The following is a 27972-nucleotide window of genomic DNA, read 5'->3' as shown; positions in this document are numbered from 1 at the left end:
GACTCTAGACACTTGTTATTCAATGCGTAACATTGAAACATTTAAGACCATTTTAAACTAACTTGACTCCATCCCAGTCAGGTCAGCTGCTTTAGCTAGTTTTTGGTGATCTTTATCTAAGTGCAATTATCACAAACCCAAGAAAAAGTGTAGGGAAAGTGAGTTAAATGATATAAGGCATAAGTCAAGTAGGGCTTTTTTAGCACTTTCATAGCTAGGAAATTAAGATGTCTTTTCTTCATCAGGTCACAGTGATTTTAGCTGTAGTTTCAAACTAGTCACACAGGCTTGCACATATTTCTGTATCTGTGTGTGGAGGTTCTACCATTCTAGGATTATTTATAGTGCCTGCGGAACTGTAACCTGCTTTTACCTGGCATAACTCTGAGCATGCCAGTAATTCAATTATCAAGAGTATGTGGCATAGATTTTTAGAATTTTTGCATTGTTTCTTTTGAGATGTCCATTGTGTGATTTGCTGCAGGCTGTCATTTTTGTCTGCCATCCAATGTATGTTGGCAGGAGGGTTGTGTACTAGGCTTTGTGTCTGGTCACAGGAAAAAATTCATCCATCTCAGCCAGACCATTTGGTTATTCCTTTAGAATTAAAGGCATATGAAACAGATGCAGCTTAATAAGTATCCTTTTTTATAAATAACATTTAAATAACTTAAAACAATAAAGTTCAAATACAACTTAAAATAAAGTTTAATGCTGTAACAACAGAAAAAGCATGTATAAGAATGGAGAAACAATATTGAAAGCTGTATGCCCTAACAGGAATTATACAAAAGATAGGATATGTTACATAAAAAACCTTAATATGTCTGAATTTTTGCTTCATTGTTATATAAAATGTTAATTTGTGAAAAGTGAGATGAAGTACATTATTTATTCCTATTTTTATTTTACATACACTATTTGAAACATCTTTTAGAGCAGCATTAGGTATTTGTTTCATTAATAGATAGGAACATTTTGTGTTAGAGTAAACTTAATTTGTCCAAACTAACTCTCTTATCTGAATACAACAATAAACATTTACAAGATTATATTTTTTTTTGATCATATAGTTTATGTATAGGATATGAGTTTCTTGGGGGAAGTATTTAAAATACTGCTCAGCCTCCACTTTTCTATTGACTTGATAATCTGACAATTCATTCCAGCAGCCTTAAAGTCTGACATATTTTACACAACATTATCATCTGCTTATTATTATTATTATAGCAGCCATATTTAAGAAGCAGATAGTTTTTTAAATAAAATATTATCAGATAATCAAGTAATGACTTATTCTTCAGGGTAAATTAATTTAAGAAACTACCCAGTTACAATGACTAAGATAATGATTGTACAGCTCTTTAGAATTTTTTACAACTTTTAGTTAGTAAATCTGATTTTGTGTATATTTTCAAATCTTTTTCATGTAGTCTCTTAAAAATAAACATAAATGCGCAAGTCCAGCTTGTTCAGTTTCTCAGTAGTATTCCAGCCTCTCTTGGTATCTTGTCAAACAGTCTTCTTAAAATTAATCTTCCTGCTGGAACTAGTTCTTTATAGATCATTTGTGATTAGGATATTGCCAGAGGAAGAAAGTGGGATGCTCTGTGTTCTTTCTTTGTTTTTTTACCTTTCATTGGAACCCCTTTGTGGTTTAGTGTAACAAACATCTCTTTTCCTTTGTGTGTCCATTTTGCAGAAGCATATGTGTTATAATGGTTTTCTTCAATCAGTTCAATGAAGTTGCAGTCCTCATTGCAGACTTTCTGTTGAGAGTAAATAATAAAATATGGTAAGGCAAGTAAATGTTAAATTTTAATATTTTTAAATACTTAGATTAGGGGAGATGGGTGAAAAATAGGCATTATAGAACCTGCATATTAGGAATATTTTAATAAATATGTTTGGCCTCTGAAATCTGAGTATTGAATACTCTAGCTTTGTATAGTCCCCCTTAGTATTCCACATTTTAAAGATGTATATAAGACCTAATCATTGACTTTATTCAATGGACATAAAAGCCTAATATGGGATGCATGGGATAAGTGCAGAATACATTTTACTTAGGAATCTGTTTTATAGAAAACCACTCAAATGCTACATCTCAAAATACCTCTAAGATTGTAGGGATGTACACATAAGAGAAATTTGCATCCATACCTTTCCATAGAGTCGCCCTGACTTGTTCATTGCCAGAAAGTATTCACTTTCCACTCCTTTGATTGCCACTATTCCAACTGCCACCGTTCGGATTTCTAGAATACCTGCAAAGGTACACAGCAAGGGCTGTAAAATGGTTGGTTGTTCTCCAGGTAACTCAGAAGGTTTCCTTGAACTAATATTCTGTAGTATTTCCACGTTTATTGAATTTATTCTTGGAAAACAGAAAAATTGTGTGTATTTATGTGAAGAAAGGGCTAGACTTAAAAAATTTCCTTTGTGATCATGTCTGCATAGAGCCACTTTAAAATTGTATGGTGGTAATTTTTAAGTATATACTGAAGTTGTGATGTCAGTGTAAGTAATTCCTCTATTTTCAGAAAAGCAGTGTCGTTTAGAATTTATCAGGATGAGGGTTTCATTTGGAGTATGTAGTTAGCCAAGGTTCACAGCATTTGTGCAAAGCCTTTATTTTGAAGTCTTGTGTAGCAGTATCATCCCCTTGAAAGAGTGTAAACCTTAGAACTTGCAAGTGATAGAAAACAGACCACAGTGTCTTAAATAAGATAAAGTATTTGCTTGACCTTTGTGTGCTTTTATGACTGATTGGAGCTGTAAAGATACGTGTATTTGAAAATCATTAAAGGCTGCCCTGAGAGCTTATTTATTCAAAACCAGAAAACATTTAGTGTTGTTTTCTATAACCTGATTTATTTTCATCTCACTGATACATATCAGCAATACTCTTCTGTAGTCACTATGATACATTTAAGTTACCTGCAACATAAAAAAATATTCTTTTGTTAATGTTTAAAAAAAAAGTGAAGGAAGGGGGATTATGCAAGTTATTAAGAAACAATTAGGTTGTTTTCAAGCTTAAATATTATTAATGTTTTCTTAAGCAATAGTTTCGAGTTATGTATCTGAGTTTGAGCTATTTCTTTCAATATTGAGTCACTGGCAGAGCTCTGCCATAGCAACTGCACTGTGACTCCTTCTCCAAAATGGGGTCTTTCAAAGGCAGCCAACTTGAGGCAAATGGCAAGAGCTAGCTAAGCATGGGGGAGACAAGTGAGGGAGCTGGGAGAGGCATGTGTTAGATTATCACCTGAATTTCCTCTTTAACCAAACATTTCCTTTTTTCCCCTTTCAAGTTGGCATTGACTTTTCACAGCCACACGGTAATGTTTTTTTGTTAATTAGGTTTTAATAAAGGCATTAAGTAATGATGATATTTCTCCTTCCCTATACATTTTTATCTCCTCTTGTCCTTTGCTTTCCTTCCTGTTGGTTTCCTTTTCTCTTTGATATTACTGATGTATCAGTATGGGTATATTTATCATCCTTTTTTCTTTTGCAGATCAATTCCCTCTCCCAATGATGTCTGCACTGCTGGGCATTCAGCTCAGAGTGTTTATACTTCTGTACTCCCCCTTAATGCTAAGCCAGCTTTTTTTTAAGTGAAGCTTTTAGAATTATTTGACAAGTTCCGCTCTTCTGCAGGCCTAGCAATAGTTGTAACAAAGGGTAATTTGTAACCGAAACTTACAAAAATTATATTAACTATCATTTAAATATCACTTTAGAAAAACCACAGTGAAGCTAAAAACCAGATGAACATCTGCATTTAGCCTAACAAAGAACACAACAGTGGACGGGATCTCTGGGTCATCAAGTCCAGTGCTCTGCTAGCCTGGGAATTGCATCAGATAATTCTCTTTTCATAAACTTTGCCAATACTAAATTGGAGTTGTTCTTTCTTTGCCCCCAGTGTTTCTGCTGAAGGCTGTTCCAGAGTTTGATTTATTTTAATGGCTAGAGACTTTGTAGTAATTTGCAATCTGCATTTCTTCAGTGACAGCTTATATCCATTTGTTCTTTTGCCTCTGCTGGTCATTAACTTAAGGGGAGCTTTTTAAAAAAGTCTATGTTTGAGTTTTCTATTTATACAGAATTTTAAAAAATGAAATATTTAAAATTACTTTTTAAAACAAATCATGCTAACAGGAATTGAGATTTCCTTGAGTAAGCTGATGTTGGCTGAAGTTACAGTAATAAGAAATCTTACTACTTTAAAAAAGGAAATGCCAAAAGGTTTTGTCCAAAGCAATATTATTATTGTTACAATTTTTACATTATTTTTTAGGTTTTTCTTTTTGCCTGAAGTAGATTGTGACTAACTTGTTTGAGTTACTTCATTTTGGTTTGGGGTACTTGTTTTTCTACTTTATTCACAGTTGAGACATCAATGTCTTTCCTTGTCTTAAATGAGAAGGTCTGTTCTTATGTGCTTCCTTTTGAAGTAAATGTGTTTAATCCTTTCAATATCTATTCATGAAAAGAAAAAAGTCACCAAGCTAGAATGGGAAAGAGAAAATTCTTATACATAGATTGTTTCATTGAAATACTCTTTTCATACTCTAGTATCCAAAATTACTCTAAAGGCTTCCTTAAATTAATAAGATGTTGATGAGGAGAAATTCAGAAGGCCAAGCTTCAACAAGGTCTTAAATATCCCTGATTTCAAAATTAAAATGTAAACTATGTTCTTCAGTTGCTTTATCTAAAGCATCCCCAGAGAAGTTTGGAAGAGGTTTAAGAGAAGACTTAATATACCACAAAGTAACTGGGAAAGAAATCAGATTAAAGCCAGGAAAAGAAAAAAAAGCAACCTAGAGATGGGCATCCAAAATTGAAAACAACTGTGCTTCCTATAAAATCAGCATGAAATTCCAAACAATTTTATATGGTTGTATGGTCAGTGTATCAAATGTAGCTCAAAATTCCTGTAGTGAATGAAGTTTCCTACAGAGCTGAAATTACTCTGCTGTATGTAAAAGACACTCAGCAGAGATGGGCTATAGTTTGTCTTTGGAAAAGATACCTATGGATGGTGACAGCTGTTTTTAGAACCACTTGGTACAAACTAAATAACACACAGTTGATACCCAGTAGAAAAAAAATAAGAAAATAAACAAAACAAGCCTTTAGGCTGACACAACACTTCCAGTGGGTGAAATATGTATCAGGTTTTTGTCATTAATGAGCTGAGTTTCCTGACATTTTGGTCTAGAATGACAGTTCCTCAGTACTTAGAAGCAGACTCTTTTATGTGTAGACTTATTCCATAACTGTAGCATGAATGGCAGGGCAGTACCTCAGGCTGGAAATTTATGCATTAAAATGGCATTTAGTTATATGATTGCTATAAAATTCAGCATTGTCACATTGTCACATTCTTTGCTGGCAAGTAGTATTTGATAATTTTGTTTTTATTTCCTGATATTGTGTGTTTTCTGATTCAATTCATATTTTCAAATCAGCGTTTTCATCTTCCTTTTATTTGTTAGACTCCTTTTTGCTTTTACAACACTCTGACATTGTATTTGTTAAACCTTTGCTTTTATTACTACACAATCTATTTGCAGAGTATATTAATTTCCATCAGTGTGCAGGCATAGAATAGGCAGTTTCTTTGTGTTTGCCCATAATACCCTTGATAAAAGTATCTTCTCTATAACAAAGTAGCAAGAAGCTCGTGATTGAGCAAAATCAGGACATTTCTCTTTACTCATTTGTCAGCTAAGAGGCTGAAAGAGCAATTGCAGCTCTGGCTCCTGAGAGCTGTAAGGAATCCAGTAAGTGCTGCTGATGCCTGAAGATCCCACAGGCAGGCATAACCTCTCAGGGGGCTTTTGGGAGAGGAGGGGCAGCAGAACCACAGAGGGAGATCTCTTCATGTTCTAGGGAACTGCCTCGCTATGCCAGGATTGTTCAGGAAGATGCTGGGAAGCACACATTGAGTTCAGTCCCCCGCCAGCTGTTTCCAGATGTTTCATGTGTTCCAGGTATCCCCTCAGTGTCTGTCACATACGGTTTCTGCTCCCTGCTCCTCAGTTTGCCAGAGTCACAGTGTCTGTAGACATTCATTCAAAGAGACCTTTTGGCATCCATTATATTTTCCAGAAAGCTGACAGCAATTTCATCCCGGTACTTTTCCGTTCTGCCAGGTACATGTGTTGTGGGAGCACATATGATACGTACAGCACTTTATTTCTTGTGGCTCTGCAGTGAAGTTGAAAAAAAGCAGTCTGTTGATGATTTTTAGGGGTAGGGAGGCTGGCACTGACAGTTTAGCACTTGTGAGGAATGTGTTTGTGAAACACTCTTTCCTCAGCAGAATGGTCTTTAAAAATAAAGTATGTGAAATCTTAAATAGGGACAGAGGGGCAGAAAAGACTTGGATGGAAAATGAGTCAAAACAAAATGTAACTTCTAAATTTCACTAACGTGTGTTTCTCATTAATTGAATTTGGAGTACATATTTATGAATTCAAATGATCTTTGCAAATGATTCAAGGCCAAGGAAAATTATCTCGTCTTTGCTTAGAAGACACTGTTTAATGTTAATAATTTAATTTGTTCATTTGTTCTGGCACTTAATAAGTTAATATTTCTACCTCTTAAAGCCAGAAAATATGGTTCATGAGGGTCAATCTTGAAAAACTTTCATGCTGTTATTGGTACATGTGTGCATTTGGTAAGCCAGCACAGTAAGGAGCTGGTGTATTACACCTAAATGTTTTTCCAGGAGAATCTTATCAGTGAAATGAATATTTTTATTGGATAAGTTTGAAAGTAATTTGTTTCAGGAAATATTTTTCTTTTTTTTTTTTTAAATATAGTGCCTATATTGTGAAGTATTTGTGCAGTTTAAGTTATTTTAAGTCTTAATATTTTAAAATGAATGCATCACGAAGTTCATTTTTAGGTAAAAAAATAGTGTGCTGTTTTTCTCTCAAATATAAAAACTAATAGTAAAAAAATTTCTGCAAATAAAGGTCTTGATTTAAGGTGTTTTGTATTATGACTTAATTTTTACCCTTCCCTATTATTAAATTAAAATTGATAGAAAGCAGAATTTGCATTTCTATTGAGTACTATCTTAGCAAGAGAATAAAGGAGTTTCCTGGGTGGTACCTCACAGAACTCCTGTTCATAAGCTTTTTAAGTAAAAATAAATGTACAGGTATATGTTGAAATATCTTACAGTATGTTACAAAGCAGGAGATTTCTCCACACCAGGAATTTTCTGTCTGTGGATGTGATTTTAATGAACAATTAATTAACAGAAAACAAGTTGGTGCATACATTCACTATCCCTTTCCTCTGTCTTCTCCTTGTGGTACTCAGAATTTTGATTTATGTCATAAACACATATATGTTGTTATTTACAGCATAGAAGGCTAAAAAAGATTTTCAGGGGCTTTTTGCCATATCCATGTGTGCATTTGCTGTGCATGTGTAGAGTCTCTGAAGCACTTGAAATATGAATATGGCTGTAAAAATGATCTGAACAGAAATAATGGATCTGTCAAGGATTTTCAGGAGAACAGTTGAAGCTACTGCTTCAGTGATATGCCAGACATCTGGATATCATGGAGAAATACTCAAAACTCCTGGGTTTGCCCTGTGTGTAATTTCCAAGCAGGAAAAATTGTAGTTGTAGTTGTCCGAGGAACCGTGATTAACGATAGAGAGGTATTCCTTGGGGCCTTGCTGCAGCTCGGTGTTCAGCATCCTTGAGCAGCACGATTTGCTTACAGGATTTGCTTTGTGTATAGAATGTTTGATTAAGCATAAGTAGCTGATGTTTAATTCCCCTTTTGCATTTCATTGGGCACAAAAAGGAGGCATACTGTATTGAAATCAACTAAGTCTGAGCAGAAGTCCATTAAAGTATTTTTTGTACTCCATTAGATTATTATTTTAAATTTTCTTTATTTGACATTACCTTATCCATAAATATCTCCACTGTTTTCCAGTCATACAAACTAATTGATACATGCATTTCTAGATGCAACAACTTTATGATAAACCATTGTCCTGGTGATACTCAACAGATAAGTTAGTTATGGAATATGAGCCGTGTTAAGGTTTATGAAACAAACTGCTAACTTGATAACTCTGTGAAAACAGTATAAAAAAGGCAAAATAAGAACCAAACATAAGAGGGAAGATGCAACAGGGAACTAAAATGATTGTTTAGAAATGCTGTTATTTTACTTACAAGATCTGTTCTTTGCATGTGTACTTGGACTTGTGGGTGTTTACCTTACACATTTGTTCTGCAATGGGAAATACTGTGTACTTGGACTTGTGGGTGTTTACCTTTATTGCAGAAAAGGAAGGGGTAAGCCAAGTTCCATTCTTAATTCTGCATTGTTCAAAGTATTTACACAGTTTCTTATGCATCATCAGATGTATAATCTACCCTTCCAACCATGGATACTGTAGTGTAAAGTGAAGAGTGTGGTTTGAACTATGCTTGGAAATACATCTTTGTCTTTACTTTAAACTTAGCACATTTGTTCTGCAATGGGAAATATTAAAAGCCATAATACCTATTTTTAGTCATTTTTCAAAGTGTATAAATGTAATGCAGTGCTCATCAGTTTATAGCACTCTGTAGTCTACCTCCTCTAATTACTGGAGTGAGAATTTAATTGACTGTATTGCAATTAATAATTGCTAAAGAGAAATACCCTAAAATTTTCAAGTATTTTTCCTATTGAACCTGTTTTGCCTCAGTTTTGTATTAACTCTCTGTTAATTTTGCTGAGTTAGGAGATAGTTTTATAAATCAAATGCTTCATTCTTCATTGAAAATGGTGGCATCGTAAGAGTTGGTGTAGAATGTTCTGACTGAACTGATGCCTTCTGTGCATGTCTGTTGAACATTAGCTATTCAGACCACTCTATTTCCAATATTTCAATTGATTTCATCTTCAGAACCAAAAGGTATGATATTTTTCACTACAGTAGATTGCAAAGTTATGGATCTTTTCAATTTCAAGGTGTGACTTGTGAATAGCAGTACAGAGTACCAACTGAATAACATGCTGCCCCAGGCAGTCCTTCTCTTGGGAATGTCTCGTTAAAGTTATTAGAAGTCTTTACTTCGCTGATCTCCACTGCTTTATATAAATATTTTCTTGATCAGCCTCTTAGACAGCATGTAGTCATTTCTCATTTTTGCAGGAAACTACATTTCCCTCCAATAAAAATTGTCCTGAAGCTAAACATATGGTTATAATGAAGAATAATATTATTTTTTAGAATTAATACTGTCATGTAAAATTCAAGTCTTAATCCTCAGTCTGAAAAAGTGATCTCTTATTACAGCATTAATAATTTACTGATATGAAAAATGGAAAAAAAGAGTGGAATGACTGTTTACAAAATGTAATTGTTTCCAAGCAGTAATAAAATTAATGATTTAATACTTTAGAGTTGAACTTGTACAACAAATGCTTTCCCTACAGCTCAGATGAAGGCTATTTCTAGTATTTAAATATTTTGTGCCAATTTTAGTAGAATAAATGATGCTTTCAAGCTCTGCAGACTTTCAGAATGTAGACTCAAAATACCAAAAGTAAATGTAAAATGTTGCTTATTAACCTTTTCGAAGAAAAATAAGATATATCTAACTAAAGGTGGGAAATTTCCCAGATTCAGTTTCAGTGTCTACAGCTATTTTGATTATCTGAACTTGGAAAATTCCACATACGACCACAGCCTCCTGTTTTTCAAATTCTTCCACAATGCAAAAGTCTTTAAATAGATTACTTTGTCTTTTTACAAAATTTTCGTTATTATGCTCTTTTGTGTTTTCATCTGGTAATGAGCTGTGTTTGCTCCTTTTCTGAGTTAGTGATCACAGTTGACATGAAATTATTCATGTTGTTTCTATAGAAGACTTTTTCTTCTGTTTGTCTAAGAAAAAAAGGAGTGCATGTGCCTTTTCCATGTACAAGTATTTCATTCTCTGGATTGTGTTCTGAGGAACATTAAATCCAGGTGCATTTCATATATATCTGTATATCATTCATACCTGTATGAACTGGCTGCAGGCAGTTGCAAAATCAGCCTAAATATACAGTGGCAAAGGGTGCTGGATTTATTCAGCTAAACAGGGCAAAAATAAATCCAACATAGAATCTGCTCTTTTCATATGAAATTTTCCCTGAGCTCAAGGCCTTGCTGCTTTATTCTGTGTATTGTCTCCAGCTGTTCCTGTGGCAGTTTTTCTGGTTCCTGAGACAGGCTTGACAAGAGGAAGAGCAGAGCCATATTCTGGGGAAAAACTGAATCTAAGAACTGCCTTCCTGTGTTCTTTGAGGATAACTTAAAATTATATATTGTTGAGACAAATCATTAAAAGCAAATATTAAGTTCCTGTAGATTGATCATAATGACATTCTGCAATGTGTTATCAGTTAAAATATATAATACAACACTTTTTAACAGTGAAAATGGTCCCAGAAGTAGCTAAAAACCAAAATTATTTAAAATAAGTAAAATTCAGAAAGTGGTTGCAGAATAAAGAAGGTGGCTGCAGTATGCTAGAGCTTGAAGGTATCCTGAGGGGCCTATGTGTAGAAGCAAAGAGTTTTAAATGGTTTGAGATTTTAGACAGCTAAATTTTATTTCACGTAGTTAAGAGCTCATTTCAGTCATAAACACTGCAATCCCTCTTGAAAAGACACATCTTTTCCCAGTCCAAATACTTATGTAAAATGTAGGGCAAGCACTGCCCAACTGCATAGATTTTAGTTCCATTTCCACATCAGATCTGCTATTTTGTGCAGGAACAGCTGAAGTTGGATATCTAAATATATCAATTACAGTGTCTAGAGGAACACAAGCAGGCACTACGTAATTCCTTCCAAGGTACAAAATGCAAGAAGCTGCTAAGAAAATTGTGCTAACCCCTTGCTGCCTAGCAGAGTGGGAATTGATAGAAACCAGCTGGCTCACTCCTGCCTTCAAAACACTACTGGACATATATTTATATGTATGGCCGCTCAAGTTCTGGTTTGCTGCTGACAAATAATTTAGATTTAGTTCAACTTTCAAAGTCTGTATAAGACCAGAGACTAAATTATAAACTAATAGAAGGAGAAAATTAAAACCCCCTTAAAATCAAAACCAATCTAATTCAATTCTGATAAATAAATGAGGATTTTGTAGCAGATGTTTCTCCTGTCTTGCTCAGTATATGGATCAAAATGTGTGTCAATTATGCTACCATTGCTGTTTTTTCAAATAGCTTAAGTCATTCCTTGTCTTAATTTTGCCTAAAGTAATTAATTTTCTTCCTTCAGGTAAACACTCTGTTTTTACCTGTCTAAAATTTAAGCCTGACTGGAAGCCTGACTTTAGGGAAATCAATAGAATATTTGCTATCACACAGGCAGCACTTTGAAACCTCTCTGTTCTTACATGGCCAGGTATTTGTAAATGTGTAATTGTCATCCAGTTGTTATCCTGAGTTTTTATCTTGCTTTACAATTCTATACCAAAACAGAAAAACAGCAGTATCAGCACCAGCAGTGAAAATTGTTCCTCTGCTACAGGACCAGTTGCTATTACCATAGCAAGTAGACTGTAGGAGCTGCAGCCAAACTTCTTTTATTCTGTATTTATTTATGTGACTTTTTAATCTGTCTTTTTAAATTCAGCTCAATTGACCAGTTGGAAAATCTGGACTTCTTTTCAGTTTTGACTGCAAATGCCAGGATGTAGAGTAACCATCTTGAATCTGGTGATAAAAGTATCCATACACACTCTTACTTTTGTCCAGGTGCATAATATCAGGAAGTCAGTGAGAAAACCATTTCAACTAGAATAATGTAAACATTTTCTATTTTCTAGAGTCCACAGCCTTTCTGTGTTTTGCTTTATTTGCATTAAATAGGAGTAGTGGCCTCACTTTTCAGTGACAGTTACTTGTACCCTGCAAGTAGAAATCAGAGTTCTAGTACTCACATTCCAGTGTGTTGTGATAGAATAGTGTGATGTTATATTGACAAGAAGTTATCAGTCATAGCTAATGTAAAAAAGTAATGGAATAAGTAATAAATGCTGAACAAATAATAGAGCATAGGATTAGCCAAATTATATTGTATTTCTTTAAATGTTTTAATTAACTTTAACAAATTTTTAGTATATTTTTGGTTGTACATAATCCAGTTTTCCATTGCTTTTGTTCTAATTTTTATATCCCCATTTGTGAATGAGCGCAGTTATATTTATTTTAATTAAATTATCAGTTTATATGAGCTAAAGATATATAGAGGGAACATAAAAAATGGCAACTATGAAGTTAGAAAGCTGCCTTGTTGTCTTACCCAGTGTTCCTTTGCATTATCACCAAGAACACCACATGAGGTATTCTCTCAATTAACCAGAGCATGTAAAATATGGCAGAAACCACTTCACTTTATTTGCCTTTGCCTTTGCCTTTGCCTTTGCCTTTGCCTTTGCCTTTGCCTTTGCCTTTGCCTTTGCCTTTGCCTTTGCCCTTGCCCTTGCCCTTGCCCTTGCCTTTGCCTTTGCCTTTCCTTTTAACAAAGGAAAGTTTCTTGTGGCCCTGAGCAGCCGAAGGAAGGATGTGAGCTCTCCTGTGCCTGCAAACTGCAGTACTTCATTTTCTCAGCTCTCAAAGCACACAGGTACTGCTGTATCACTATACAGTGACTGTTTGCAATAAAGATATCTGTGACCAGTCTGTTAAAGGATTTAATAACCTAAATTCAGATCCATTCTGGCATCCTTATTGTTATATTGGTAGAATTCCAGATTTCCATCTCTGATGATAATCAACCAACCTGTTTGATGGACAACAGAGCTGTGCATTGGCGTAAGTGTAAAGACATACTTTTCTCTTGACCTTGAAACAAATGGCAGATTTCATACCATTCAAGCATTAGAGAACAGCTTCAGTCAGGAGCCTTTGAGAATGTTCCACTTTTCAGTTTTTTCTGCTACAGTTTGTTCTTGTATGTAGTGGTGTCATGGAAGTTTGATGAGCTCCACAGAAGTACTACATAACCAACCTGTAGCAGAATATATGGACCCCTTTAAAATCTGGGAAACAGCTGGTCTGTGAGTTGTAGATATTTGAAAACATACATTTCAGTAATGGGCTTCAACAAGGACCTTGTTCAAGAAGGGAAGAATAAAATGTTCGTTTTAAGGAAGCAGAGTAAAATGAGATTTCTTCCATAGGTTTATAAAATTAGATGACTCAGGTAATTGTTAGTGGGATTTTAATATAAGAATCTGGACTGGGTAGCACATGCTGCATATGCAAATAAAGGGTTTTCAGCTTTTACATTTTTATTTTGTGGTGGATTTGCATTACATTTGCATAATTCTGTGATTGGCAGACTCAGTTTGACAGCCTTTTTTGAGCCTGCATTGTATTTATGACCATTTCTACTCCTTATGGTACTATTCTCTCCTAATGTTTGCAACATAAAAGAATAGTGACTCCATAACGTTGAACTTAGCAGGAAATTTTTGAACTGCCTTGAAGAGTGTACAGTTAAAAGAGCACAGGGCTTGGCTGTGCCCGTGGTGGTATGTTCTAAAATATATAAAGAAAACCTGTTCTTAGTAAAGGATTTGCTATGCTTTTTGCTCTGACTGAAACAATTATGGCTATTCCAAGCATTTAAAGTGGTGAAGAAACCTTTTCTTTCTTTGCATAAAAATATCTGTGACTTCAGCTGTATTGCAGCAAAGAACTGTGGAAACACTATCCAAGTTTGCTGAGATGATGGTTGTTTTTTACCAGACTAAATGAAACAAATTAATTCTGCAGTTCTTAACTTCGTCTTTTTGTGCCACCTTAATTCCCCCATGAATATCAATATGAATATCAAAATCAATATTCTTGATTCATATGTAAAAGAAAATGTTCTATGGTGGAAAAAAATCTCACAAAATGAGATTCTACTCATACTCTTATATAGTACTTCTACTATTGAATATACATTCACTATAAATAATGCTATCAGTTTTTAGTCAGTATAGAAATGTGAATCTGTGATTTTAATATAGGTCAGAAAAATGTAGAATAAACTTCCAGTTATATCTTTCATATGTAAATATAAATTTGCACATCTATTTGAAAAGGGACAGCTAACTATTTTTTGAGTATCCTAAATTGGTATATTCTGATGTCCTGCACTTTTCAGACCATATCTTAAGTAGAATAAATAGCGATAGCAGCATCACTCCTACATAGATATTGGTAAGACAGAGAAGTCATTCTGACTTCAAAGTCAGGAAGAGATTAATAGTGGAACAGGAATTTCATTTTCCTTTATGCCCAGTATTTATTACCAATGTTATGAAACGATATTTTAAAGTAAAAGCACATGGATTTGGAGGAGCAATAGTTATTATTTGCCATATTTTAAAATAAACTCCTCAGTCATGGATAGACATCAATAACAAAACTTTTACTGATTTCAGTAGAGCCAGACTTTTACAAATGGCATGTATTTGTCTCTTTCCTAATATGGGTCTTTCAACTCTTGAGCAAACTTTTCCTAATGAATCACAGGGTTAGATAGCTTTTCCACTAGTCAGTAACTTAACTCCTCCACAGCTGTGCAATATTCTTTACTTTCAACAGCAGCTCTTTAGACCATCAGTGATAGTTTTCCATAGTTCATCCCTAAGTCAGTATGAATAGAAAAGACATATTTTGACTTTTTTTTGGAAAGAGCTAATGCTGTACTTCTTGGCAATTACTTTCTCATGTTGATTACATCTCTGTATTGTGGAGAATTTATTTCAATCAAATACCATGCACACAGAGAGGGAATTGTTTTTTTCACATAGAAATTGAAATTAATGAAACAAATATGGCATGGTCTGACAGGGCTCAAATCCGACTTTTTTGTACAATACCACCTGTGATATAGATTGCAGCACATGTGATTACAAGAGATGATGTATGCAGAATTCTTTAGGAATCCACTGACAGAGGCTAGTTTGGGGTGCAGCTGCCAGATAGCTCTTAAGAGGAAAACAAAGAAAGGAACCATCCTGCTGTGACGGGTCTGGTGTTGGAGAGTCAACTCGGGAAATGAGCACTGTAACAAACAATTCTCCTTGCTAAGCTCAGTTCAGCTGAAAACACCCAGAACCGCATTGTTGAAGTATGAACAAGACAATATAATAAGCTGTGATCCAAAATCCTCAATATTTACAGTGCTGTATACAGACATAAATATTCTTCATTTTTCTAAATCACCTTAAAAGAGGTGACCACCTTTGGAATCTGGGTAGTCTATTGGGGAAATAGTTTGTACAAAAGTAATATTTAATCTGTTTTCTCATACATGAATAAGGATACCCTAAACAAAATGACATCACAGACAGAAAACAGTGAACAGTAATGTGAAGAAGAAGAAAGGGAAAAAAGATTTTAATAATGGCAGTCGTGATTTTAATTGAGCCCTAGGAGGAGAAACATGTCTTTATCTTATGTATACAAGATTATCACTTACAAGTGATTAGGACAAAGTCAGAAAACATGACTTCTGTTATTTTTGTCTCACACAGTTGCATAACAGTGGCAACTTGCACATCTTTGTAGATACCACCTAAAGTGATGTAGAAATGTAAGCACCATATATATGCTGTAGGGTTTAGCCTTAAGTATTGCCCTTTCTTAAGGTATCTTGAAGTGTCCCTTGAGTAGCTGAGTAGTCCCTTGAGTCAGCCCTTTTAGAGAGCTGTTTCTGGGTTGTCTACAGATCCTATATGAAAAAGACAGTGTACAAGTACTTGTGTTTATTGAATATTTTGTTATCTAAGAAGAAAAAGTCTTGTTTTTACAAACACAGAAGTGTATTCCATTTCAAATGTTGAACAGTTCTGAATAATTCTCCAATAATTTCTCAGTATAATTATGATAAATATCTTTCATCACTAGATCAATTTCTGCTTTTATGATATAGCCATTGTTACTAATTTGTTTCTCTTAAATAATCTCCCTGGATCAGAGTTAGGCTGTTCATCACCAAACTAAATTAGTGGGGTTTGTCTTGCATGTTATGAATAATTTGATAATTCTCCTTTTCGTCTAATGGTAGTTTTATGGTTTTGGTATAGACTGGTTTTGCTTCCAGTGTTCCCTCTGGATGAAAGTGCCATTTCAGAAGTTTTCATCAGAATGTGTCCTAGAAGAATGACTAAATTAGAGGAATTCAAATTCAAAACACTGTATTGCTTAGCTAAAAAATCAACAGAGCATGATTTCTGCGAAATATGTGGTAATAGTTTCCTAGAAAGATGTGGCAATTTTTTTTTTCTTTAGCTTTGTTGCATGATAGTTCTATTCAGTAATATAGACTGAATTTCCCAAGTCACATAAGGGTGCAATCAGAAATGAAGGCATGCTAAGTAATTTTAGTATGATATTTGATAAAGGAGGCTGAGTGCCAGTTTGCTAATATAAACATTCTGATTGAAATTGGTGTATAATAATCTAAAAGCTTGGTTTTATTAATAGCTGTGTTATTTTCATTGCTCAATTTAAAAGGCATTTAAAGGGACGAGTATAAGTGGCCTAGGACTCTTGCCATTTTTTTTATAATTTGAGCAGACACTCCTAAGTCTACTCTCAAAATAGATGTAACATTTGATTTCCTTTGAACTAATAAATATCTACTACAAAGTCCAACACAAATATGTGGCTGTTGCACTGTTAGTGAGGTAGAAGAACATGCCAGACTGTCTTTCACAGCCTCAATAAGAAAGCTTTTCTGGTTGCTGAAGTGGATGCTCAAAGAGTATGCTTGGCTCTGTGAAGCAGTGCCAGTACTGATGGGGTGGCAGGATGCAAAACAGAGCAAGAGATTCAAAGCACCTGTGTACCTGATTATATACTAATGAGAGGAAGGAGGGTAGAGCCAGGCCTTTGTGTCTGGCCAGCAGTTAGGAGTGGATTCCTTACAGGGAAAAGGCTCTTCACCCATTTCCTGCTGGGGTTTTTACCACAGTTCTTATGTTGTCTCTTACCTGGTACGGTAGGTGATATTTTGTTTTGGTTTGCAGTCATTTAGAGTGCTCTAAAGAACTTGCTTGCCCTGGGAATTAGGTACCTTTTTATTTGGTTTTGGTTTTCCGTCTTTGTTGGAAATACTGAGTGGAATCTCCATGCTCAGTAAAAAACGTCAGAAGTTTGGTTAGAAGAGTGAAGCTTATTTAAGTGAAAAGAATGGCTTTTTGTCACCAGTTAGTTTGAAAGTACTTGTATACGATTTTGCTTTTCATTAGTAGTAATGTTTGTAGGCAGAGTGCTGTGTGAATTTTGTCACATTTGCCATTCAGATGTGGTCAGAGATGTACATGGCAGAGAATTCTTTCTGTGCTGTGTTCTAGTATGGTTTTGCTAAGATGGTGCTGAGCTAATGCAGGCACTCCTGCTGTGCGTGAAATTCAGATGGGATGAATTTCACTGAGCACAGGTATTTGTTCCTGTCTTTATGTAAAGGTACTATTACAATTTTTTACTGTAGCATTGGGAAGCTACATGGATGTGATGACTTCAGGACTTCTCAGGTGCAGTTTTCCTACAAGCAAGCATAAAGGGCAGCTGCTGAGGGAGATCTTGTGCTGGCCTTTCCCACAGTCTAAATCTCCCTTGTTGTAAGGCAGCTCTATCAAGCAAGTTCCATTATTTGAATCACTCTGTGCTGGATTTACATAGCTAGTTCCCCAAATCCTTGTAAAGTGTCACCAATAAGCACTCAAAAACTGCTTGGATTTCTGTGTATCATCTTGCACATTATGTGCAGTCCCCAAGCTGCCTGGGCTATTCCAAAGGAAATAAATTAGCTTTGTGGAGTTTAAGTTGCTTTTGAAAGCTGGTGAAAGTTGCAGTTTCCTATTGTGTTAGTACTGACTGCACTCTCCAGGATTCAGTTTTCCTTTCTGGTTTACTTCAGAGTCTCTGTCAGGGAATATAGCTCTTGTTTTCACTAGGACCTACATAACACTGGATGGAATCACTCCACTGTTTGCTGCCTTCTTCCTTTGACTAGATCAGCATTCTCTCCCAAATCCATCTGCTCAGTGACTAGCTAGAGAGCCTGAACATTGCCACCCTTAGAGTTCATGTAGGCCACTCAAAGGACAAGTCTATCATCACCATGTAATGTTGTGAATGTGTTATTCAAGAAGCCAGCAAGCTCTTGCAGTGAACATTTCCACACACCTGGCATGTAAAACTCCATGTTTGCTACTGCCTTCCAGCTGTGCACACAAACAGCCACTGAACAACGGCACCAGTTCACCTGACAAGCACAGATTCACATACAACCTTTTCCAAATTTGATGTTGACTATGGTTATTTTTTCCCTCTAATATTTTTTCAGCTCTAGATAACATGTATGTTCATCTAAATGAATTTCTGTGTTTTAACAGTCATGAAGTTATCTCTCTTTTTTTCCCCCTGTGACCGTTTTCTTTTGATTGAAATATCAAGCCCCATGTGACATTTAAAGGTCATAATAAAACACAAAATTATCAAGGTTATTAAGGAAAATATTCTTCTTTTTAAGAGTTGGGCCTATTTTTTCTGCTTTGAAATACAATACCTTCTAGTTAGACAATTTTTAAAAAACCCAAGGTATCAAAATAGCCAAGGACAAGTCTGATCACCTTCTTTTTATAGTCTATAGCACCTCCCAGTGTCTGCTGACACATTTAAAAAGAAGCAAGCCAGCGTACCAAAAATGGAAGTACTAATGCTAAGAAACACCTCAAAAAGAAAAATCCCCCAGGTTATGGGGGTATTCAAAATGTTTCATTATTGAAGAGATGGACATGAGTGGTGTGTGTTGGTCCCTAGTGAAGTCACTGTGTTTATCAATGCCATGGAATGATCATGTTTGCTGTTTTCATTTGTAGTTTTGAGTTGATCTATCCATATTCTGCCTGGTCTTAATTTTGAAAAAAAAATGGATGCAGAAGGAAGATTTCAGTGTTTTGAATAGAGTATCTAGACCCTTTAATAACTTCATCCTGGTTTTGTTCTTTGTTTTAAAAGCTAAATAATAGTCAAAAGAGTATATTGATTGCATTGGTATTTTTATTGCTTCTTTGGTGTCTTTTCATGAAGTTGTGGGCCACATCTTGAATATCCACTTCTAACTTTTCAACGCCAATTGTTACAAAGAATTTTTTCCATTTGAATAAATGATGTCATGTGTTATGAAAGTTTTAAAGTGTGACAATTCAGTGCTATGATTGTTAACCTCTATTATGTTACTGCCATAAAAATTTTCACTATTAACTTTTTATTAATAATGTTTCTAAATTGCATACACCAGAAGGCTAACTTGATCTTTCTTTCATATCCAGATTTAAAAATAATGTCAAAGGTCAAACAAGACAATTGAAATACAGTTGCCAAATATAGTCATAGACAGTCAATTATGCAACAAAAGCAGTGTGCCACCCATGGAGAGTAACAGCCTACATTTGCCTAAACTTACTCTGTTTTGAGGAGAAACATGTTCCAAAGTATACTGATAGTTGATAGATCTTGTAGTGTGGAACAGTGTAATTATATGGTTTAGGATGTCTTGGTCTTCCTAAGCCTTAAGGAAGATGGGGGAGAAGCCAACTCTGTTGTGTATTGCAGGATCCTAGAAATCTGCAACAATCACTTTCAGATAATCAAACAATACAGAAAGTTGGAAGCTGTGAAGGGGAATATCTGGGTTTGGGCTTTGTTTTGCAAGACTGACTGTATAAGGAAATTTTATACCAAATTCTATTTGCCTGTATGGAAATTGCTTCTTTAAGATTCATCTGAGCTCTGTGTTTTTCTGTCTAGCTACTGATTTCAGGACTTTCAGTTTATTTTTCAGTTAGTCAATTAATGTTCTATTATCAAATTATTTAATGTTTATAAGATTAACACACAATTCTTTTGTGGTTTGGAAGGTTTTTTCACTAATACTTTTTAAAGCTCTTTACGGAGAGGTGAATAATTCTTTTTCATAGAGGCATAGAGAGTTTGAAGAATTTTCCCAAAGTCTGTAAGCAAATTGCTTAGAAGTTTGGATTAGCCTCAAGTCTCTTGAGCTTCAGGTCAGGGCCACTTCAGCACATTTTCTTTAGGATGGAGCAATAACATATTTAATGATACAACACTGAATTTTTTGAAGATTCAGAAATTGTAAACAATGTGGGGGGGAAAACTGTGGGGGGAAAAGGAGCTACAATTTATCTTATGTGTCCCATGACTGCTTCTGCAGTTGGCTGCTAAATTTGATTGATCATTCTACAAAACTGCACTATTGCTCATTTCTGATAAATTTTGGTATTGAGAGATACAGAAAAACTGCCCAGTCACAGCTGGACTACGAGGGTGTATCAAGGTCAAAGGAATCAGTAAGGGCAGTGTGTATAGACTCCGGTTTTTTCACTGCTCAGACTGATGGTAGCTCAGTTTTGAAGCTCCCCCAGGCAGGCATAGCCCTGTTGGTGTATGTTAACTTGTGGAGCTGCTGCCTGGGCCTGAGGCCAGAGGTTTGAGTTTTCCCCCACAGAGCTTATGCAATCATTTTTGTTCATGAGAGTGAGAAGAAAGTGAGTGTAAACTGCTACCGTCTGGCTTTACACATTTTTTTTTTCAGCTGGCAAGTGCCTAAGAACAGACAAGGTGATGAAGATTCAGGAGGTAAATTCAGAAGTTGTAAACAGTTTTAATTGTGTTCTGTGGCACCCCTCTTATACTATGCCAGTTGAGCAGTGATCTGGATGTTGATAGGTGACACCTAAGAATCTTGTTGCAATTCGTTCAGTCTTCACACCCTGCTTACTTCTCACCTCCACAAATGCTACACTCACAAAAAAAACTCAACAGAAGCTGTAAGACAGGTACAACTCAGCCACTTCTGTTATCTGCATCTTTGCTAAAACCCATCTTCATCAGCAGTTGAGGGTGAAAACCTGGGATTTGTGATAAAGCATAGGCTGAGAGATAGGCATAGATCTCTCTGCTGGCTTACACGTGAGAGTACCCCCTGAGCCAGACAAAGAACTGGAGAGGCAGCAGGGGAGTCTGGTGTATTAGGTTTGTTTAGTTACTGTGAGAGAGAAAGTGTTCCTTGGTGCTGGGTTTTGAGAGGATCTGTATATATTTCCATTTGAATTAAATATTTCTGTTATAATTGGAAAGATTAGCAGAGTTCTAATGTGAAGCAAACCACTTCCATGTTAGTGAAGGTTTGTGTTCTTCTGGCACCAAAGTGTTGGTTGAACCACAATATCTTAAAAAACCAAGAATGCAATTGCAGAGACAGACTTTCTGTTTGTCTGGAACATGCATAAGCCTTAACTGCATCTAGTCCATCAACACCTGTCTTGAAATACCTGATTTTCAGGAGCTGAATCTTCTTGGCTCATCTATGTAATATGTATTTAAGCAACAGGAATAAAATTGATACAGTAACGCAGCATACTTACATTTGTTTTATGCTAAGAAGCTTATATAAAATGCTAGTGAAAGTAATTCTGACTTCTAAGCAAGTTAGAATATTTAACCACTAAGATGTATATGAAGTGTATTTTGTCATCAGCTAGGGTTTACATTTGAACAAAACTGAGTTGAAATTAATTTAATATTGCTGGAAACTTGGACTTGTTGGATTGTGGTCAAAATAGAAATAGTTTTCCAAGATAAAATTGTAATCAAGATTTCAGCCATTTTATGTCAAGATCTCACTAGACTACTTTCTCTATTTTTTCTTTGGTTGGCTTTACCCACTGATAAAAAAGAGGAAATAGGCACTTTCTGGGTTTAGAGCACACATAGAATATGATAGGATCAGACGTGTTAGGATTCAGGTTCCCGGAAGGTTTTCCTAGTAACTAAGAGACCCTTTGAAGTCTTTAAAATGAGATTCCAAAGGCAACAGAGCATGGAAAGTCCTAAAGCATCATCCAGTCATAGTTAAAAATCCTCTTGGATAGAGTCAAAACAAACTGATTTTTCCTGCCTTTTTTCTGAACAAAAATTAACTAAATCTGGCAAAATTCTGAAACACAAATTGAAACGAAAGCAGGAGTAAACAGTGATAAGGAGTGATTTATTTTTCTATCAGAGATTAAGAGTTAGCAAATTGCCTTGTTATCTCCAAGATTTGTTCAGTCAATCTCACATTTTACAATCATGAATTCAGAAAGTGCATTTTGTGTGCCCACTTAGATTCTTTTCCTTGAACAGGATGCAGAATTTATTTTTTGTTAAAAAGGTTCAGGCTTTGGCAAGTTATAGTAAGGTTTTGTAAATGAGAAATTTTTTTATGAATAATGACAGATTTTTCTGGCTGACCTAACCTTTTGGCTGCTGCCTTCTAAGTCAGTGGGTGACTCTCAGTTCTCCCTCTGCCATTTAGGTTTCAGACTGAAAGCAAAGCTGTCAGGTGCAAATTGATTTCCCCTACTTAGTGGCGATCACTGTCCTCTGATTTGATTAGTTCACTCTTGAGTTATCACCTTTATGTCCACCAGAAGGCTCTGCTGCTTTCTGAACTGTGCACAGAACCATATTCTTTGGGTACCTAACAAGGTCAGCACTGTTGTAGACAGGATTTGGCAATTTGCTCGCACTGAAACAGCACACGTGTATTTCTGTAACTAAGCAATTAAATTCTAATGTTTTTTAGAAATAAAAATCTGATGCATACAGATTATTTATAATTGGTGAGTGAAGATTTGGTTCAGTATTTAGTTGTGATGTGAAATTTGAATCCACACACATTTGATACAGTGGCTGTTAATTGAAAACCTTAGAAATTATAACACTTTCACTATTTATGCTGTTACTTTCATAGTAGGTATATATATATTTATTCTGTAATTAGAGAAGTTTGAAATACAAAGACCTTAATTCCTCACCATCTTTGTGTCCTTATAGTTATAGTCCCAGTTGGTAAGAGAACCTCTGTGAATTTTGGCACTTGCCAGAGTTGTGGTGAAGTTATCCTTCTACAGACATTTCTCAGTGTGAAGATTGTTCTTCACAGTATTCATGCTTCACACATCATGGGCTGAAAAGAAGTAGCTCACTTGGTCTACAGAACTGTCAGGACAGCTTCCTTCATAAAGCTAAGTTATGATAAGTAAAAATATTATTTTGTTCATATTTTAGTAGCACAAATTAGCAAATTTAAAAGGGAAAAGAATTCCTTTTATTTATTATGTAAGTGGAAAATTGGGATAAAATGAGAAGAAAGCTCTTGGAGCAACACTTTTCATGTCCACTGATCAGTTTGACTGCAGCAGTTCTGGCATTCCATCCTAAGAAACAGGTTTGATTTACCTTTTACTGACTTGCAGAAATCATGGAACAAGAATGTTTGAACACACAGAAATGCATCCTTTTCATCTGTATGATTTTAAAATTACACTTTTCAGAGAAGCTGGATAAAAATAGCCTCTTTAAACTTCTAATGTTAATTTTTTTTTCCTTAGGGAAGATGTACTAGTCCAGGTGGGCATTATTTTTTTCTGGGTGTTTTGTTTGTTTTGCTTTTTGCCCCCTCATATAGTATAATTTTCTTTATGGTTATTGATTTTAGTAGAGAGCCATAGGCACATCTTCAGAAAGGCTGTTTACATCTTTGTTGAGCAAAGGATATGACAAAAAGTGTTCCCGTAACATTGTACAGTACTAATTTCTTTAGTTTCTCAGAAAACCCAGATTATCAATGTTCACATTTTTCTAGTCCTCTTTGTCTATATTTGCCTATATACTTGTTCAACAAAAGCATTTGGATGTTATTCCTTAAGATACAATAGATAAATTCAAGTTAAGATGGTGGGAACTTGCTACATACTTCTGCCAGTTTAAAGGTGACTCATCACAGTGCACATCAGTTACCAGATAAACCAAATGAAATTGTAATGGTTTTCTCATCATACTCATTGCATTGCAGAAAAATGATTGGGTTTTTTTTCCACTGCAATGTAAACGTAAGGATTTAGTGACTCAAGTTTGCCTTTCTGTAATTTGGAATAGTTACCATCACTAAATTATCATTAAGTGTTCAGGAAACTGCAAGAGACTACATCATTGGCACAAGAGGATGTGTTGTTCTGTAACGGGCTCTACAGAATGTTTATAGGTGTTATTAATGTGCTTAAGCAGAATGGGATCTTTCAGAGAACTGAGAACCTCTGCTTGAATTTGAAATAATGCTAAATTGCTAATGAAGTTTCACTTAAGCATCGTGGAACTAAAAAGCAACTCTGTATAATAAATTACTTAGCTCTAGATGCTGTCATAATGTGTTTGTAAATAATAACAGAAAAAAAATTGGTACTGTGAATATTCATTTATCTGCATTAATTCTGAAGAATCAGTTTCAGCAGTCAGTAACACGTTTTCCAGTGATTTTTTTTATGGGAACAACTTCACTTCAAAACTAGTCCAATGGATCTCTATTGTAGCAATGCCCTTCTGAAACTCAAAGGGAGTCTTCTTGAATATGGACCAAATAATTTAGTTGGCTGCTGGCCATGTGTTGTCTTTCAGAGGAATATGGTTATTCACTACGTAATAGTGTAGGAAGAAAGGAGACATATGGAAACAAATTTTAAAAGAAACAGTAACATTAGTCAATGCAGTTTTAGCCACACAAGTTGCCAAGCTCTTAATGTAGTCATGGAGCGAAGGAATAAATTATGAAGCCCACTAGCCAGGCGCGTAGCACGCGAAAGTGCTGCTCTGTTAGAAAACAAGCACTCAGCTTCAGCTGAAGGCTCAAACACACTAACAGTTCTTGAAGTTTGATTTATGCATTTCTTTTGCTGCTATTATAAAAAGCACACTATTATATACAAGAAATTAAATCATTTTAAAACAGCATTCTTGGGAATATATTTGTCCTTTTATTTGTCTCTAAACACTAGACCAGCATGTCCCTGGCCCCTTTTAGTTATAATTTTGTTTTGAAATGTGCAGTATAATCCTACGTATTTTCCTGTTGCATCTTAATAAAGTAATGCCTTTTCAAGCAGATGCCATGTTTCTCTAAATAAACAATACATTTGTAACAACACAAAAGTGGCAAAAACAGTAACTGTAAAAATTTATGTCTTCAAATATTAATCAAAGATTATATAGGTATTTGTGTGGAAGATACATATTAGTACAACAATTAATTTTCCAGATCAGAATTTGTGTTCACTACAGCTTCATAAAATATTGTATGTCCATTCTCTCTAGATGAGTCATGGTTTTGGAAGAAAGGGGAAGAATATTTTTTCAGCATTATGATCATTGTAATAATGAACTGCAGAAACTATAATAGATTTTGTTCCTGGCTTGGCAAACTAAAAGATTTTGCAAGACAGTTTACATAATTCTTTCCATTGAACTTTCTAGTATTTCTGTGTTTTAATTGTTAACTCAAACACACAAAACTTGTAGGTAGTTTGTGCTCCATATAAATGTGGTTTAATGTTTCAGGAGTACTTTATGAGGAGAGTTGGTGGCTATACATTTTTGTACATACAACCTTAGTTCACTTGTTAAAATAGGCTCTCTGTTTGCTAATAGTTCCCAGCTGTAACTAATACATTAACAGATCTACAATGCAGTATTTAAAATGACGCATTTCAAAATCAATAGCAAATGTCCTGCTGTACGATTAATTGGAAAACTCGTTTCACACAATGGTCAGTACACCATACAAAACTCTTTTGGAATTATGGTAAATCAAGGAATAGGAAACAATGATGTGTAAATTTCTAAAAACTTAGAAAAAGCAAAAATAGTACTTACTGTAGTTGTTGTTTGCTTCTCTTGTCCCTTTCACTTTGCCTCTTTTATCAATCCTCATATACCACTGAGTTCGACAGAAAAGTCTTCTCACTCTTACATCCCCCCCTTCCATATAATCATAGCTTCTGGTATGTCGCTCAGGGCTGGAACAGTTCACATTTGTAGCCATTTGCTCTGGAGTCATGTCATTGCAAGCTAAAGATATAGTGCCCATTAGAAAGATAATGTAAAAGTATGATCTGTAGAGCAAAATTGGCAGGATCCATGTCAGTATCCATTTGTGCATTATAGTGCAGTGTTCTGGGTGTTCATGAACAACATAATGAAAATTAAATCTCAAGTAGACTGTTGCTCTTAGGTCACCGACCTGCCTTCTGTCTTTACGAGTTACAGATTCATTTAAGTGAGATTGCTCCCTCTTCTAGAATTCTGATCGTTATTCCTTAATAGTTAATGGCGAAATAGAAGAGCTTCTTAAATATCTCTTCAGTCAGAATATCCTTTAAAGACACAAGTTATAAAAACCTTTGTTGTTGTGACCTTCTTTACTACTTGAATTTGCTGCTTGCACTGAAAGTAAAAGATCTGTGAGAAAAGGTGCATGTGTAAGTCTTTATGCTCAATTGTTACAAACGTGCAAGGATACATTATGCTAATGAAAAGTACTACACAGAAATACATGACATGCTGAGCTCATTTTAAAAAACATGCTAGTGCATATACAATAGATATCTCTCATACAACTTTTTACATAACCATACATTTACACTGATTATAAACACAGTTCTCTCTTCAGTTTTAAGTCCTTCCAAAATCTCCTATTGATTCATTTCAACTCTCATGAATGATAAAATTCTCCTCATTACTTCATAACTATATATTTACTTTAGCACAATCTATAATATAACTTTTCTCTAGTTCAGGTTTCAAAATAGATCTCATGGCTTTAGCCCTCTGATTTTATTCCTACCCTTTTCAGTTTATTAGTAGAAATAGTTTTCTTAATTCTTTTCTTAGCATCTAGCATATAGAAAGAAAAACAAGTTATTAGCTGTTAGAAACTGTTGAATAATCTTGTAAAGGACAGATAACTTACTTGTTCCTGTTGATAAGAGCTGGATACCCAAGTACTCCATTTCTGTTGTCTCCTTTTTGCAACATGAGACACTCTACTGTAGCTACAAACTTTCTCAGCTCAGAAAGACTCCACCAGAATTATAATTGTTTCCATAAATCAACAGGCTGGAGAGATGGTGTGTATGTGCTTATGCGTGCGCGTGCATGTGTGTGTTGAGCCCGTTCAGTCCTTTTCGATAAATACCTTTGCTGACCTCACTTGGAAGCAATTAGAATTTAACCAGTCAGCTGTCAGTTGAATGCACGAACAAAAGTAAAAGGAGACTTGCATTGTATCGTGTCCAATGGTCATCAGAGGGAGCTATGTACATAGTTTATGGTTTAAATCTCCAAGAATCTTCTTTCTAAAAATGTATATTTTGTGCTGCATGGATAGAATTGCTTCACATGCTAGTTAGTGTTTCTGTGCTCTGATTTAGGTCAGTATTCTTATGTCCTTAAAAAATTCCTCCTCCTCTCTTCTGTACTCACATGCTTATCTCAGTGTGCTTTCAAATCTCTTCTGCAGTTTGGTGGATTTGTAGTCTACTTAGTGCCTTTCTGAAGGATATATGAAACGTGGGTCTGTTACATACCATGGAGAAGGGAGTGCTGTAGCCCTTAGAAATCACGAGGTATATTTTTATACCATGGATTTGAAAAGAGGGACCACTGCATTGAGGTTTTATTTCATCAGCCACTAGGCGAAAATGAGAAAATATATTTGGATGTTTCAAAGTCTGACATTCAAACACAACCTTTATCAGCTTGAAGGAAAAAACTGCTACCAGGGAACAGCCTTTCTTAGCACATGTAGTTAGTTCTGGAAACTCACAAAGGGAGGATGAAAACTGGCAGCAATGTTAGAAAACCCCTAATACTGCCCACCAAGCAATGGGCTTAAAATCTAGATAATCAAAATAATGAGTGGATTTTCTGTTATTCACCTGGTTTTCTGTTTTTGTGTACCTGTTTCCCTCTCTGACACCAGTCTGCCCATGTTCCATTTCACCCTGAAATTC

General features: G+C 35.3%; 1 protein-coding gene across 4 annotated transcripts; it reads right to left on the bottom strand.

The window, feature by feature from the left end:
• Nucleotides 1-12: 12 nt before the first annotated feature.
• FGF7 (fibroblast growth factor 7) lies at nt 13-27135 on the bottom strand. Of its 4 annotated transcripts, none has more exons than XM_039723223.1 (4): nt 26931-27135; nt 25835-26404; nt 2164-2267; nt 13-1769 (listed from the first exon to the last, which is right to left on the bottom strand). In XM_039723223.1, exons 2-4 carry the CDS (start codon nt 26118-26120, stop codon nt 1575-1577), a joined length of 585 nt encoding a protein of 194 aa, XP_039579157.1. In that variant the 5' UTR covers nt 26121-26404; nt 26931-27135; the 3' UTR covers nt 13-1574. The 4 variants fall into 4 exon arrangements, with proteins under 4 accessions (XP_039579157.1, XP_039579159.1, XP_039579156.1 ...); XM_039723225.1 differs by having other exon boundaries at nt 25835-26029; nt 26931-27116; XM_039723222.1 differs by having other exon boundaries at nt 25835-26419; nt 26931-27065.
• Between the last annotated feature and the right edge of the window lie 837 nt (nt 27136-27972).

Source organism: Passer montanus, unplaced genomic scaffold (assembly GCF_014805655.1).
Source record: "Passer montanus isolate IOZ18808 unplaced genomic scaffold, ASM1480565v1 scaffold5, whole genome shotgun sequence".
In the NCBI taxonomy this organism is placed as follows: domain Eukaryota; kingdom Metazoa; phylum Chordata; class Aves; order Passeriformes; family Passeridae; genus Passer; species Passer montanus.
The sequence above is the reverse complement of the archived record's forward strand: the minus strand, read 5'-3'. Positions and strand labels throughout refer to the sequence as shown.